This window comes from Euprymna scolopes, chromosome 19, assembly GCF_053919585.1.
Source record: "Euprymna scolopes isolate OS-2025 chromosome 19, ASM5391958v1, whole genome shotgun sequence".
NCBI classification, from domain to species: Eukaryota; Metazoa; Mollusca; class Cephalopoda; order Sepiida; family Sepiolidae; genus Euprymna; species Euprymna scolopes.
In genome coordinates, this window is record NC_136500.1 from 16,499,090 (window position 1) to 16,516,369 (window position 17,280).

The following is a 17,280-nucleotide window of genomic DNA, read 5'->3' on the forward strand; positions in this document are numbered from 1 at the left end:
AGTTCAAAGTCTTTACTAGTAAATTCAGTCCCATTGTCTGAGCGAATACATTTTACTGAACTGTACGGGGCAATATCAGCTAAATATTTCTTAGTGGCGAGGATAGTGTCGGATTTGTTTTTTAGAAAATAAACGTTTTCATTAGTTGTTTAGCACAGCTGGTGTTTATAAAAATGATTGGCGAATCCATTCGTCTCATACCCCATTAGGAGTCAAAAACATTTTACAATAACTCTTTGCTCGCTCCATGCCGCAATGCACATGCCCAGCAGTCTCTGTCAGATTGTTCCAATGTCTTTCTCCTGGGTTTACAATCAACCCTATTCACTCCTTCAGGCCTTAGGATTCTGGACTGGACTGTAGCATTTTCAGACAGCTTACAGATGTCAATACATTTTTGTAAGTCTAACTGTCTTATTTTCAATAAATCAACTTGAGTCTGTGGGTTGTGTATTCCCAATACTACCTGATCTCTGAGTACTGATGAAACACAATTGTCGCAAAAATTGCACGTTTTTATCAATGTCCGAAGTGCCGTAATGAAAGATTCCACAGTCTCTGATTCTCCTTGCTTTCTAGAATGAAATACATAACGTTTGTAGGTTTCATTCGTTTCCCCTATAGCATATTTATCAAATGCCTGAATAATTTTGAAAATTGAAACCCGTAGTAAACTTTCAATGCGTTGTCTCTCAACGTATGAAGCAAAAGTGCCCTTTGATATTATAATGACTGTTTCGTCAAACATGTAATAATGGTATAGTTATACCATTTCAGTTTAAACAACTTCCAATTTGCCGCTAAATTGTCTTCCAGTGCCGGAGGCCTTATGCCAGCTACTGGTCTGTTTGTTTCTTCCATGTCCACTTCCAACATTTTTTTTTCTCGTCCATGTGACACACGTATAAATTACACTTTGAAACAAGAACAATAAAGTTACTTATCTGTTTCTGCAAATAACTTTCCGCTTCTTACTCTTTTCTACATCTTACTTGGACTGTTTCCATCTCACCACTGCCGCCATGTGTCATTATCTTATTGAGGATGTCAATGGATTAGAAATGACAGAGCGATCGATCGACTTTTACATAATGGCGTCTTTATTATCATTGTAAACAAAACAAAAACCTATACCGGTAAGGTCTAGCATTAAAAAAAGTATCAAGATCAGCGGGAGATATGAAATGGTCTCATGTTGACGAGGGCATGAATTGAGAGGCATACAATATGAAAAGTGAAAAAGGACTTGAAAATTTCGAAATATTTCTAGAACTGATGATTGGAATAAATTACTGGTTTGCAAACCTAAACTGCTTAAAGAGTAGATAGGCTCTATCTATCGCCCGGCTTTCATACTTCTTCTTTGCCTATTAGCCAGGTGCAATGGTACGATCACAGGGACTTGGCAGAAACACCCAGTGGTCGACCTTGTTTCCTGACAAGGGCAATGAACACTGTTCCCCACATCCCATCCCTTAAACCTGGGCACTTTGTGAGTGCTTGAGTACTATTTATGCCAATGCAATTGGATTGGGTTGATTGTCTGATGGGTTGAAGGTACTGGATTGACAGTTTCTGGGTTGCTGATTCTGACTGATAGTATAGGATATACTATCTATACTGATATATATACTCTTTGGTAGTGTTTAACTGAAACTTAAATAGCGTTTAACTGAAACTTAAATAAAATAAAATGGCAGTTCAGTAAAAAATTACAATTAAACCATGCTTAAACTCAAACAAAACCAATTTGCCTCCTCCTTTGAGGCTTGCATTCATGAATATCTGCGGGCTTAGAACTAATTTAGATGATGTTGAATTATTTCTAGCAAACATCTTAGTGCTAAATGAAACTAACCTACACTCTTCCATTCTCTCTAATCTAATAAACTTTAACATTCCTGGTTATCTTTCACTTTGCCATAAGGACTCAAACAGACATATGCATGGACTTGGAGTTTATATTCGAAACACCCTCCCCTTGACTAAAGAAACAAAACTAGAATCAGACGACCAGGCCTTTATGTGCTTTAGACTTAACATGCAAAACTTAACACTTAATATGGAAGCACTTTATACAAATCTCCAATACTAACGAATACTACAACACTATCCCATATATTACTGTACATGCAATAACCCTTATCCCTGAGTGGCTTCTGGTGACCTCCATGCAAAAAAAAAAAATAAATAAAAAAAAAATTCACCTTACAGCTTCTAAACTTGTTGTCTGATCATCGATATGGATTTAGACAAGCCCGTTCTACTTCAATTATCCTAACTGCAATCTCTGAACATATATACCATGCACTGAATAAGGCAGGGAAGGATAGGGCACTAGTCCTAGATATATCTTTTGATAGGGTTTGGCACAATGGTTTTCTCATGAAAATCAGATCATACGAAAAAAATGGTGAAAAAAAAAATAGTCAATAAATAATTGTTACTGAATGCAATAAATGCTACTTTTCTACCTCCCTGAATGAATTTAGTTTATGTTTTAAGCGCTTTTCTTTTTTTTGTCAAATATCTCCAGATTTTCTAGAAAAAAAAACCGCTAGCCGCTAGATCAAAATTTTACCTGCTAGAAACGAAATCTCCAGATCTAGCGTGAAAACCCCTAAATTGACAATACTGCTGTTTTACCTTACACACAGTGTATAAACTCCTCCTATCTTCTTCGTAATTCTTATCTCCTACTCTTTCCATGTAGTAGTTTCTCTCCTCACACCCAACTCCTGTAACTTCGTCACTAAACACCATCTCCCACTACTTTATTTATATAATCGCTCTTCGACTCCGTTTCGAAAAAGACTTTTCTTCCTCCTCGTACGAGAGATCTTTTGAGAAACTCCTGTGTGAATTTGAAAACCCCGTTAAAAACTTAAAATATGCATCGAAAGGTCAACTCATATTGCAACTATTAAAATTGTTTAAATCAAGTATTCGCCAGTAAATATATATATCTATATATAAGGTGGGTGTATATATTAATAATTAAACTGACGAGACATTGGAAATTAAAATTACGAAACGGGCGCAATTTGATCTCCAATTAAAAACAAGCAAAACAAATTCACCAAAAAATATATTTTAAAAACTTTATTTTTGGATATTCACTTAAGGAATGCTTAAATTTGCATCCTTTTTGATTATATGAACTGTGAATGAAATGACTTCAACGATGGTAAGTTTTATTTTTCCCATTCATTATTATTATTATTATTTTTTTAAATTAAAATTTAATAACACCCGGCGTTGCCCAGAAGTCTTCTTACATTCATTTTCATACATTATCTACATAAGTACCAAAAATTTAAAAAATAAATAAATAAAATAAAATAAAAATAATTTAAAAGTTATATTTGATGAGTACGGTATCAAATTGGCCATTATTAGATTATTAACCGAAGAAGAACCAGTTTGTTATAAAACCTGGGCCACAACTAATTCTGTGTTTTAAAATCTATTTATAAAATTATTCGATGTAGTAAAAAAAAATTCAGAACATTTAATAAGTGAGGATTTTCCAAGAATAAGATTTTCAAAGCCAATTTAAATGTCTTTTCGACAGTTTAAACGCTTCCGAATTACTTTCAAATTCGGAAGAGTCAGAAAAACCAAAGATTAAATGGCTGACTTGTTTAAGAAGAAATACAAATGCGGCGTTCATCAAGTTCCGTCTGTGTTTGTTTACAAAATCGCGTCAGCTGATATTTGGGCTTCATGAGTTTACCAGTTTTGATATTTATGCAACTTTCGGGTCAAGATTAAAGTGTAGTATCTGTTCTTCAGATGCTACACTTCAGTTTCTTGTTCTGTCAGTGGACAGAAATCCTTCACGACTGAGACAATTTTTTTATTTTTGTTCCTTTTCTCCACATTAAAAAACGACCCTGGTGTCTAACTCTGTCCCGTCGGGAGGCATTGTAAATAGGAACTATAGACATGGTACTTGTACAGTTTAATCAAGACATTAAAAAAAATGAAAATATCGAAAAAGGGTTATATTGTACGTATCCGTTTTGTACTGAAGAAGATCCCCGAAAAAGATTTCACTTAATTTGATCGAGTAGTATTTTTTTTTTTTTTTTTTTTTTTTTACAGCGGAAAAAACACGTTCTTATGACAGCGCATTATTGAAGACACATCTTGGAATTTATTGAACACACCACGGGGAGATAACTCAATGTAAAGCGCCGAGACTCCCTCCCCATCTTTAATACTAGCTTTTCTTCCTAAAAATCGAACCTTTTGCTCGGTATCATAACAAATTTTTTTTTCGCTGTAAAATAAAATTAAAAAAAAAAAAAGCTATTTGATCAAATTAAGTAATTTTTTTTTTTTTTTTTCTCTCGGAGAACTTCGTTCCATAACGGATACGTATAATTTAAACTTTTTAATGTCTTGATTAAACTGTACAAGTACCGTAAACGAACACGGATGGAACATAAACGCCCAAAATGCATTATGGTGGATTTAATTTTCTTTGCAACTTTTAGTAGATATTTACTTTTATGATATATTGGATACTTGTGCAGTTTACGGAACGTTTTTTAATTCAATTATCACCCTAAACAAGGTGCAGTGTCACTTTGATGTAAGGGGCTACTATCGGGGCCATAAGTTGCAGTTGAGCAGCAAGGTGTCTGTTCACATTACACTTGAACTTCTGCATGTCAGTACAGTTGGGACAGCAGAATCCCGGAAGGAAGTTCGAAAGTCTAGCAGTTCTGGGGAAGAAACTATTAAAGTATAAGGCTTTCTTACATCTAAGTAATTCTATTGTATAGGGGTTGGATTTTGCTGCTTGTTGGAGGTATTTATGTCGTGGGGTTACAAGGGCTTGTAGTTTGTCGGAGCATCCACCATTAAAATACTTGTAGAACATGCAGAGGGATGCAACATTTCGTCGATGGGACAGAGGCTGAAGCTTAGATGATAGTTCAGGATCTATTAGGTTGGCAACTCTCTTTTTAACTCTTCTGTCCAAGAGTGAAAGAAAGACTAGTAGCAAATGCACCAGCCCAAATGTGAGAACAGTATTCCATACATGGGTAAATGGTGGCCTTGTAGAGGTGCAGGATACTTTCAAGCATAAGTAGCTTTCTAGCATGGTAGAGAGAGCCACCTTCCTCACAGTGGCCCTGGCAATGCTCTCGATGTATCTGTTCCAACTCCTGTTCCTTGTCTACGTTAAGCCAAGGAGTTTGAACGAAATACTTTCAGGTAATGTATCTTTAGTCATAGATATCAGTGGTTGAGAAGGTTTATAATTATTGTCTTGGCAGCATTGAATGTGACCATCCATTTTTGTTCTCATTCCACTACAAATTGGAAGTCTTCCTCTAGTGTTTTTGCCATTTCCTTAGATATGTGTTCATTTGTTTTTCCCCTTATGCCTATTAGAAAGCGTGGTGTCATCAGCAAATATAGCCATCTCAGAGACAATTTTATCAGGGAGGTTATTTATGAATATCAGGAATAATAAAGCTCCAAGGATAGACCCCTGAGGTAAATTTATATCATTGTTTAGATGTATGACCATCATGGGCAACCTGGATTCTTATTTAAGGATTTAATTATTAACTATTCATCCAGTGATGCCGTATGATCTGATTTTCCTGAAAAGACCATCGTGCTAAACCGTATCTTAGATATATCTATGGCTACCACTTTACCCTCCCGTTGCTTTGTCCAGTGTATGGTATATACTTTCAGAGATTAGTTAGGTTACCTGTTGTAGAACGGACTTGCCTAAATCTATATTGTTGGTCGGTCAGAAGTTTAGCAGCTGTAAGATTAATGGCTAGAGCCTGGTTAATTATGCTGAAATAATAACGTTATTATTTAGAAAACCATTTTTTAACATCGGGAAGAGGTGGAGCTTTAACTATTCTGTACTTTCATGAACAAAACCTTAAAAATTGAATTCAAATAATAAAATAGCATAGTCTGTAAACTGCACAAGTACCTGATATTGCAATTTTGATTAAAAAAATCGATTACTAGTAAATCAGAAATTATAAGTATAAGCAAGAAACAATACACACAGACACAAAAGTAGTCACACAATTTTATTTGTATAGATATACTAGTATTTCAGCCCGACGTTGCTCGGTTGTTTGGAGGTGTCTGTTGAGCAAAAAAAAAAAAATGTGGTTGGAAGGCAGGCTCGAACCTGTACCGCAAAGAAGGAAAAGAATAGGAAAAAAAACGGACGTCTTTGCTGTTCCAACTACCACCAAACTGGAAGTGACGTAGGTTTTAATTAAGGCTAGACAATCGAAAGGAGAGGATGACTTTCGAAAATATCGGTGAAAAAAGCGACCCCCCCCTCCCACCCCTGTGAAGGTATTAATGTTTTTAGCCAATTTTTCGATATTTGTCGTCTGAAAGGTCGAACTTCAAAACGATACTGATCTAGTAAAAATCCGTCCGTCGCCTCTGTCAAAAGTTTTAGGCAGACATGCATACATACATACATACATATATTGGTAACTCAGATTTTCGACTCAAACCGATTAAAAAGCTTGCCCTATCTCTGAATACCCTTTATGTAAAATTTCAAATGTTCAGACCAGAAATTGTCTGAGTGATTTGGTAGAGACTGAAGAGGTCGAACTTTGACCTCTATTATGACCCCTTAACATTTATTGTTTTGGGCTTAAATCAAGTTATTAAATTAGATCCATGTCCAAGGAACCTATATTCAAAATTTTTTCCTGATCTACATTAATGATCTTCCAAATCACATCCTTACATCATTTGTAGACATCTATGCTGACGACACTACCATTTATGGTAGCACATCTAAGACAGTAAACGACCAAGTTCTCTCCAATTCTCTCTCCTCTGATCTTGAGCACGTAGTACAATGGGGTAAGGAATGGCTGGTTACTTTTAATGCATCTAAAACCAAGCTTCTCTCTTTACATCATCAACATTCTGATCCACATCTGACATCAATTGAAATGAATGGCTCTCGTCTTCAGGAGGCCTCAAGTTTTGACAAACTTCTTGGCTTGACCATTACTCCTGATCTTAAATGGAACACGTACATCAAATCTGTTGTCAAGGCCGCTGGAAAAATGGTGGGATCTTTCTATCGATCCGGTAGATATCTCACTGCTGATGCTATTCTCTATCTATATAAGAGCCAGGTACGTCCAAGGATGGAATACTGTTGCCACATCTGGGCAGGAGCTGCTAGAAAGGACTTGGCCTGCCTTGATAGAGTTCAAAATAGACTTCGTAGCCTCGTAGGAGATGTCCTTTTCTCTTCCTTGCAACCTTTATCTCACAGAAGATATGTTGCGAGTTTGTCTCTGATGTATCGTTATTTTCATGGAAAGTGTTCGAATGAGCTTCAATCTATGGTCCCCCCTCGCCAAACTTTCACAAGAAACACTCGTCTAGCTGTAAACACTATCAATAATTCCCCCCACTCTTTATCTGTGCCTAAACCTAAACGTAGATTCCATGAACAAAGCTTCTTTCTTAGAACTGCATGCCTGTGGAATTGTCTTCCGTTTTCCTGCTTTCCGGCTGACTACAATATGGTTGTCTTCAAGTCTAACGTAAATAAGTTCTTGATGAGCCGTTCCATATAAGTTAGCAACTTTACCAAATTTTCATTACTAATGATTACTATAATGTCCAATTTCTACTGTACACTCTTTAACTCTTATCCTTGAGTGGCCTCTTGGCCTTGATAATGTGGCGATGCCTATGTAAAAAAAAAAAAAAAAAAATTTGAAGTGTTTAGACCCAAAATTGGCGGAGGAGTTTGGTAGAGTTCTCAAAAGTCAAATCGTTGAACTTTGACCCCCTTAACAGCCAAATTTCTGGCCAAAAACCGATTTCGAGTTTGTAGACTGAAAATTGACAGTTATTGTGTAGGGAAATGTACACACACACAGACACTTTCACTTTCTAGATATATAGATTGATGCTTATGCAAAGAAAGTACCGTGCTGTTTTTTTTTTTTTGTTTGTTTATTTTCAAGTTAAATTCAAGTTTTACGGTATCTTTTTAAAAAATTTTTTTTATATTAAATTTAGATGAAGTACATAATAGTTAACCCCCCCCCCCAAAAAAAACCCTCACCTCCTATGTCAAAAATGGATCGATAAATAATGTTATTTCATCACGGTACATGAAGTGCATGAGTATCGATATATTTAAAAAAATAATTAAAAAAAAATTAAAATCTTATTCTATAGCTAATTAACACTAAACTGTTTAAATATAGTACCGAAATCCATTTTCACTATAAATAATTTACGTGATTAAAATAGTAAAATAGCAGTTGTACATATCGCCATGGTTAAGAAGTTCTTATATATATAGTCCATGACAGAAATTAATCTAAAACAGTATTTTCTTCCTATAAGTTGCCAACTGGGAATAAATTCAAGTTTCCCACAAAAGGAATTCATCCACAGAAAGACGAGTTTCCTTGAATGCTATCTGTGGGGGTTAAAAGTTGAAAAATTTCTCTTGAATTAGAGACGATTATTACACGTCCTTTCACATTTAATCATCAGTGGAAACTGAAACTGCACACTTGGTGCGTCACTAAGTGTGTCAGAATTTTTGGGTAAAATTTTGACACCCTTAACACAAAACTGCGAATAAAATATACAAAATTCATAATTTCTTTTTTAAAATGGGTTGTTTAATTTCTTTATGGAATATACTTCCAAAATAAACTATTAAAATTTTTTAAAAAATAATAGAAATATTATTTTTTATTTAAAAAAAAAAAGTGTTTACAAATGCATGCACGCGCTCATGCAGCCATTTTACGAGTTAAATATTTTTCAATTTAAAAATCCATAAAAATTTTTTTATTGGTTCAATTTTTAAGATATTTTCAGGTTTAATGTGAAATTTTATGCTCTTTCCAATAAACCGAATATAATATTCTAGACAAACGGTTTTTTTTTACCCCCCCCTCCCCCATTTTGAAATGTCTATTAAAAAGTAAATAATTTTCTCACCTAAGGTGTATACATCACAAATTGAAGATAAAGGTTCAATAAATAAAATAATCTAATTTAAAACAAAAATAAAAGAATAGTTATGTGCGAATTTACCTGTAAAGTCAAAAGTTTAAAACCTTTTTTAAAAAGAATACATGTTTAATAGAAGTAATGTTAAACATTTTTTTCTTTTAATTTTTACAAAGTTTTATAACAAGTACTAATAATTGTTTTGTGTTTTAACTAAAGGTTATATAAGAATCAAAGGATGAATTATTTTTTTAGTCTCAAGTTATATCTTTTTATCCTAAATGAAACAAGTAGCTTTATATTTACACACGCTTTTTATATTAACATTCGCAGAAGAGCCTTGAGCATTACAATCTAGACAAAGCCAATTTCCACAAGTCTCTTCCTTGGAGACTCTCACGCAAAGTAGTACTATCTGCTGCATTCTTTACAACGTTGGAAGAACTGGCATTTCTAACAAACAAGTTTGACAGAAATAAGCTCTCCTTCCTTTTCTTCAAATTCAGTCTCTGCATGATCTGCAGAAAAAAACTTTAATTTCTAATAGATACAAATGTGTTAGGGAAGGGATCTGTTCACAACCATCTCTTAATATACAGCTGAAATGAACTCGTCTATTCTCACAAATGAGATGAAGAACTTTATCAAGACTTCAGAATGGCGATTTTTACCAAAACAATATCACCAACTGATATTTCCTCAGTACAATGACTTATCGTATGCATGTCCTTTTCTCTCAAGGGAAGGAGATAATTGTTTTGCCAAACTTTACAGAATTTCTCCTCAAAGACTTCACTTAATTGAAGAGATTCCAACAATTCAATTATACTTGAAGTATCAGGATAGAGGTCATCAACCCCATGACTTCCCAGCAAGAAATGTGACTTATAACCAATTTGCAAAAAATGGTTTGGGGTTAAAATATCTACATCCTTGTCAGAAGAAACTAAGTGAGTGGTCTGTTGTTAAATTTTCTCCACATCTGAAATGATTGTTAGGAAATTGAAATATTCTAATTTCTTCCTTTGAATTAACTTGTTAAGACACTGTTTAACCGTCTGGATCATTTATTTCCATGCACCTGCATGCCAGGCAGAATAAAGAGAAATGATGATGTGAGTAACCGATGTCAATTTGAAGTGTTTCTTGAATTCATTGGAACCAAATACTTCTAATAAATACTATTCCTGCTGCCAGAACTGTATTTCACTTGATAAGGATGGATATCCAACCCTGAATATGATTTGCCAATGAATTCCAAAACGTTTTGAAACATTAATCTCCTTTGTTAATGATGAAAATTTAGATGTCTCCAAAAGCAGGCTTCTGTCAGTAGAGGTATCATCTGTATACAAACATGATATAATTCTCCTGTTAATGTCGTTAAGACACAGAAGGAAGATAGCCATTCAATACTGGCCTGCTTCAGCCAATCAGAGCCGTAGACCCAGAAATCATGAGACTGGCAGAACTTAGAAAAGGAAATACCCTGAGTGAGTAGGTCTGCAAGGATCTTCAGATATAGGAACATATTTGTAAAGGATTCTTCAACATTTTTTTAACATCTTAAATACAGTTTTTGAGAAGTATATTGCCTTGAAATGATTTCCCATTAAGGACCCAAGATAAAACAACCTAAGCATTAGTAATGAGATACAGTGACTCCATCACAACTGAAGTCATTGATCTCAAAATATTGGGAAGTAGATATATCTAGATATATCTAAGGCTTTTTAAAGAAAAGTATCTTACAAGCCAAGAATATAGCTGAAAGTTCCAGAGTGGGTAGGGATTTTTTTTTGAGAGGAACTACCTTAACCTTTGCAAAAATCAAAAAACATTCATTTCTCTGTTTAGAACAGAGACAAGCCATCAGCCTTCCTTGAGGCATCACAGAAGCACAAGAATTCAGTAGAAATACTTTCTTTTAAGGCCCTTCTAGGGAACATCACATGCGTCTCAATCGACTTAACTCCCCTGCTAATGACCTCCAATCATGGAGTTCCCTCCGGAACTTTCTGATCTCAAGACAACTTCATTTTCCATAGATTACTGATAAGAATTTTTCCCCGAATGGTAACAAAGACAAAGGATCATAAATCTTGGAAAACTGCACTAAAATACTGTGCTAAGTGTTAACGTCATGATTGACCACTGTCAGGTCTGCTGAATCTTGTAAGGAAAATAAACATATTCCAGCACTTTTTCCAACATAAGGAAACACTCCCATCCTTAATCATTTCTTCCTATAAACATTATTGGAGATACAAGATTGCAATTCAAGTCCAGCTTTTTTCAGCCAGTCATAAATAAACCCGAGTCACTCAAAATCACTACTAGGCTTGACCCGGTTGGATAGAACAGTAGAAGCTTCACCATAAGTGAACTGTTCAGCATAATATTTGTGTATGAAACTTAAGATGAATGGACTGGCATTAAAGCTAAAGACAGGATTTATACCTAAAGGTATAAGGACAATCGCCATCCTTTCGGGGGGGGGGGGAACAAAATCTTTTTGTCTTTTGCAGTCCTTAGACGGACTTGCAAAAATGCCTTCCTGAAATCTCCCAGGAGCACATGATTGTTTTTACTAAATGCTAATAACAAGTACAACAATTTGGCAGTCAAATTGATTCCAGCATCATTCAGAGAAACGTCCTCACACCTTTTAATGAATAATTGAAAACCGGACGAATCTTAGTGCTGACTTCTGCATCGTATAACAGGACAATGGAGGATCAAACAATATTTCCCAAAGTATTCCTGGGATTCATGTATGGCTTCAATAATGTCCATTTTTTTTTTCATACTCTCAGAAAACATTTATATAGTCTTCATATAGTCCCTTTTTCTTTAAAGAGTTCACCACTCTCTCCAAAATCTTCAAGGAAGGGGCATAATTCAACTCCACCTGAGATATCTTGTTCTCATCCCAAGGCAGATCAATGTGATATCTCTTCTCCTTCATAACGATAGTTTCTCATTATAGGACAAATCAGAGTTCTTGTCTATTTATTACCAATTGAGTCAAGAGAAAAAAAAAGCTTCTCAATTCCACATTCGACTAAGGATTCCTCAAATAATGGTCCTCAAGGATCAAGAACTGAAGGGACAGAACCGAACACTCTCAATAGAGTAATTTGAACACTTAGGTAATTTGTGGATTAAATGAGTGAAGGAAGGAGAGCCATGCTGGTTATTAACCTTCTTCAACCCTCTCCCCCTAAATAACTTATTTGTCTAAAAGAAATAATACCAGTTGAAATTTGTCAAGCAGATTTGTCCAGACATTTAATTAAAATAAAATTCTTTGTGTGTTGGATCAGATCCAAAGCTATAGTACCATCCAATATGAAGTGGATTAAGTTTTTATAGCCTGGACTTAAGAGAAAATCTTGCATTTTTATATTTGTCACAATCTTGTTCAAGCAAGGGATAATAAATTTCAAGTTCAACCCCTTAGTAAACATGCATTAAAGGAAAAGGGATTTTAAGACCCCAATTTAAAGAACATTTTGAGTTAATGAAGATTAATATTTTTTGTACTTATAAAATTGCTTATAGGCATACTAACACGTTTGGAGTGTATACCCTCTCGAAAACCCAATTTTTTGTACATGGTTCTGGAAAAGAACGAACATTGGCTACCATTGTCCATAAGACAATTCAAATGTAAGGCAGATTCAGTCTTTTCTTTTACTAATATATGCAGCATGAGACAAATACACTTGTTGTGGGCCAATGGTAAGCTTTCCCACAAAGGATTTAGTAGAATTTGTGTCTATTACTGAAAAATGTGATCAAGCCCCAAAAGTAACACACAGGTAGGGAAATTCCCTTGTTCTTGGGTCATTTTCCTCTTTGTGCAAACCCAAGCAATTTTTACAATGTTCAATTTACAATTGTGCAATTTAAAGGGTTTATTTTCAGAAAAGATGTTTGCTTTGGGAGAATTTCCTTTTATTGTTAGGATTCTCTAAAAGGCTTCTTGTCCTCACCTTGCTGTTTATCAGACAAAATGGTGGACAATTTTGGTGCACGATTTTTCGCTCTTTTGGGCAAGGTGCCACCATATTGAATTTGACAATTTCTGGGATATTCTCAACTGTTGTTCTGGGTGAAGAATATCTCTCCTCGAGTCTAGCCAGGCTCTCCCCGACTCCCCCACACAAATTCCAAAGCTTCCTCGTATAATGTTACATGCTTGCCATCCATACATTTAGTCAAGATCTAGTGTACCTGACTTTCAACGTCCTATAATCATTTCCTTATATCAAGGACCTTAGATTGTGTAGTAGACGGGAGCATATCAGTCTCATTCATTTTTGCAGCAGAATGAATTCTATGTCTCCTATCCATCACCTTTCGCTCAAGGTCTCTTTTTTAGAGGGAGACATTTTCACAACTTTAAATTTCTGTTATATAGGCTTCTATGAACCCTTAAAGTAACCCAATTTTCAAATAATTAATCATCCATGACATTTACTCTTCTACATCATCATAAACATTAATCAGAAGTCACTTTTCCAGAGCATTCATTGTAAAGCCCATATATCAGCTGGCATGGTATTGTTAACAAACACAGAAGATGATGAATGCCAGAAATGCATTATGATGGATTTCATTAGTTTTTTTCAATGGGATTTTAAAATATTTTCCTTGTAACTTTCAGTAGATACTTACTTTACGATATATTGAACGTTTGTGCAGTTTACGGACTGTGCTGAAATAATAACGTTATTATTTAGAAAACCCTTTTTTAACATCGGGAGCAGGTGGGGCTTTAACTATTCTGTACTTTCATAAACAAAACTGTAAAAATGGAATTTAACTAAAAAAATAACATAGTACATAAACTGTGCAAGTACCTTATATTGCATTTCTGATTTAAAAAAAAAAAAAAAAAAAAAAAAAATCGATTAATCTGTGAAAGTGTCTGTCTGTGTACATTTCCCTACACAATAACTCTGTCAATTTTCAGTCTACAGACTCGAAATTTGATATACAGGGTATTGAGATTTGGGAAAATCTTTGTAATCTGTTTTCGGTCAGAAATTTGGCTGTTAACGGGTCAAAGTTCAACGATTTGACCTTTGAGAACTCTACCAAGCTCCTTCACCAATTTTGGGTCTAAAAAATTGAACTTTTATATATAGGTTCCTTGGACATAGATCTAACTTAATAACTTGATTTGATCCCAAAACAAATGTTAAGGGTCATAATAGGGATCAAAGTTTTAAAAAATTTGATCTCTGTAGTCTTTAGCAAATTACTCAGACAATTTCTGGTCTAAACATTTGAAATTTTACATAAAGGGTATTCAGAGATAGGGCAAGCTTTTTAATCAGTTTGAGTCGAAAATTTGAGCTACCAATATATAAATGTATATATGTATGTTTGCATGGTCTGCCTAAAACTTTCGACAGAGGCAACGGATTTTCACAAGATCAGTATCGTTTTTAAGCTTGACTCTTCAGACGACAAATACAGAAAAATTGGCAAAAACATTAATTTCTTCACCCTTTTTTACAGGGGAGGGGGTCACTTTTTTCACCGATATTTTCAAAAGTCATCCCATCTTTTCGATTGTCTAGTCTTAATTTAAACCTACGTCACTTCCGGTTTGGCGGTGGTGGTAACAGCAAAGACGTCACGTTTTTTCCTGTTCTTTTCCTCCTTCGTGGTACGGGTTTCAGCCTGCCTTCCTCTTACCACTTTTTTTTTTTTTTTCTCAACACACACCTCCAAACACCCGAGCAACGCCGGGCACCCATGCTAGTAGTAAATAAAAATATTTTAAGTATAAGCAAGAAACAATACACAAGGATACAAAAGTAGTCACACAATTTTATGTATAGATATATTGATGCTTATGCAGAGAACGTCTTTTTTTTTTTTCCAAGTTAAATTCAAGTTTTAGGGTATCTTTTTTTTTATTCCTTCCCATGTTAAGAATGGATCTTTAAATAATAACGTGATTATTTCATCACAGTACATGAAGTGAAGTGCGTAAGTACCGATATATTTAAAAAATAATTCTTTACAAATTAAAATCCTATTCTATAGCTAATTAACGCTAAACTGTTTAAATATAGTACCGAAATCCATTTCCACTATAAATAATTTAAAGCTCAATTTACTCATTAAATGAGTTAACCCACCAAATTTAAATTAAACTCAATATTAACGCCAAGCAAATATTTATATATAAAAAGGAATTCACTGTTTGAAACACTTGATAAGAAATTAAGATTTAACGGTTAGAAAGACCAGACGAGTGTGAAATTGTTTTTAAATAAGACAGTGAATTCTTTATTACATATGCGTTCAACAGACGCCAAAAACGAATCTAACATGTAAACACCATTTTGACTTGATTCCAAACATCTTAAATCCTGCCAGAACTTACAACCACTATGGTATATAAGAGGAAGAAAAAGCCCCCCCCCCCAAAAAAAAAACAACAACAAAACAAAAACAAAAAAAATGTCCAATTTCCTGAAGATGAATATTGAAAGAAAAAAAAATTCAGTGTTATTTTTAATAAATAGAAATATTTATTAAAAACAATTTCACACTCGTCTGGTCTTTCTAACCGTTAAATCTTAATTTAGATATATTTTTCTTTTTAACTAGTATTTTTATTTATTGAACAAATTCAACATTTAAAATATATATTTCTTTCTCTGGAGTGTAATCCTTATTAAACAACATTTAAATATTCAAAGATCAAACGATAACGTTTGCATATATAATTTTTAATAGTGAATTAAGAAAACAGACAGGGACATATTAGATTGAATGCCATTCCTAAGACCAACTTCTCTCTAAGAGGATGGCAATGTGCTAGTCTGGTATCAAGAAGACGGTCACCCACACAACCATGCTCTTCTTTGATCTGCTACCACACTTTTGTTGGATGTTACAGGAAAATAGCTTATTGAGCTTTACTTCTAGATCTGTTGTTTTGTCTATGCCCGTGCATATTAACAAAGTTACCGCTTAAAGGGTGTCACACATGGACAGTCATTCACTATGGAGAATTGCAACCACACAAAATGCTATTTTATGAAATCACATAGTGTTGGGTGCACAGACTAGTTGAGGATGCTGCAGAAAGCAGCCTTGGAAAGGTACTTCTCTGTATGACTGCTAACCTCTAAAAAAGAAAAGCTTTAAGAAAAAGAGCATCAAGTTGCTTTATAGATTCTGTAATTTGTTTTTGTTTTTTTACATGGTAGTCACCATTTATCAAGGCCCGGAAGCCACTCGGGGATAAGAATTATTGTGTGTACAGTAATCAATGGGATAATATTTTTATTTTTTTTTATTTTTTTTTTATTACATTTTCACCCCAAACAAGGCACATTGCCACTTTAATGTAGGGGGCTACTATCAGGGGAAACATCTACTGGGGTACTATGTAGGGATTAGGGCAGCGAGATGTTGGTTCACGTTGCACTTGAACTTATGCATGTCAGTACAGTTGGGGAAGCAGTGACCTGGAATGGAATTCCAAAGTCTAGCAGTTCTGGGGAAGAAACTACTGGAGTAGAAAGATCTTTTACATCTAGGGATCTCTACAGTGTGGGGGTGGGATTTTGTAGCTTGTCGGGTCTGTCGAGGGTGTTCACGTCGTGGGGGCACAAGTGCTTGCAGTTCTTCAGAGCATTCACCATTATAATACTTGTAGAACAGGCAGAGGGATGCAACGTTTCGACGATGGGACAGAGGCTGAAGTTTTGATGCCAGTTTAGGGCCTATCAGATTTGCGACTCTCTTTTGAACCCTGTCAAGGAGCGAGAGACTAGTAGCCGATGCACCGGCCCAAATATGACAGCAATACTCCATACATGGGCGAATAGTGGCCTTATAGAGGTACAGGATACTTTCGGGTGTTAGAAGTTTTCTAGCACGGTAGAGAGAGCCCACCTTCCTCGCAGCGGCCCTGGCAATGCTCTCGATGTAATTGTTCCAGCTCATGTTTCCTGTGAACGTTAGGCCAAGGAGCTTGAGAGACATACTAAAGACAGCTAAAGAGTTGTTGGCCATTGCTATAGGTGGTAGAGAAGGTTTCTTGTAATTATTGAATGAAACCAGTTTTGTCTTGGTGGCATTGAACGTTACCATCCATTTTTGTCCCCATTCCACTACTGATTTGAGGTCATCCTCTAGTGTTTCTGCCATTACTTTAGATATATGTTCATTTGTTTTCCTGTCGTGCCTGCTATAGAGTGTGGTGTCATCAGCATATATACCCAT

General features: G+C 35.1%; 1 protein-coding gene across 2 annotated transcripts in view; it reads left to right on the top strand.

The window, feature by feature from the left end:
• Positions 1–2,768: 2,768 nt before the first annotated feature.
• LOC145303455 (putative RNA-binding protein 18) overlaps positions 2,769–17,280 on the top strand; it is a 66,046-nt gene continuing 51,534 nt past the window's right edge. Inside the window, exon 1 of one of the 2 annotated variants that reach the window (XM_080144793.1) lies at positions 2,769–3,187. In XM_080144793.1, coding sequence (XP_080000919.1) covers positions 3,173–3,187 — 15 coding nt within the window. In that variant the 5' untranslated portion in view covers positions 2,769–3,172. The remainder of the gene's footprint in view (positions 3,188–17,280) is intronic. The other variant, XM_080144792.1, reaches the window with a different exon arrangement.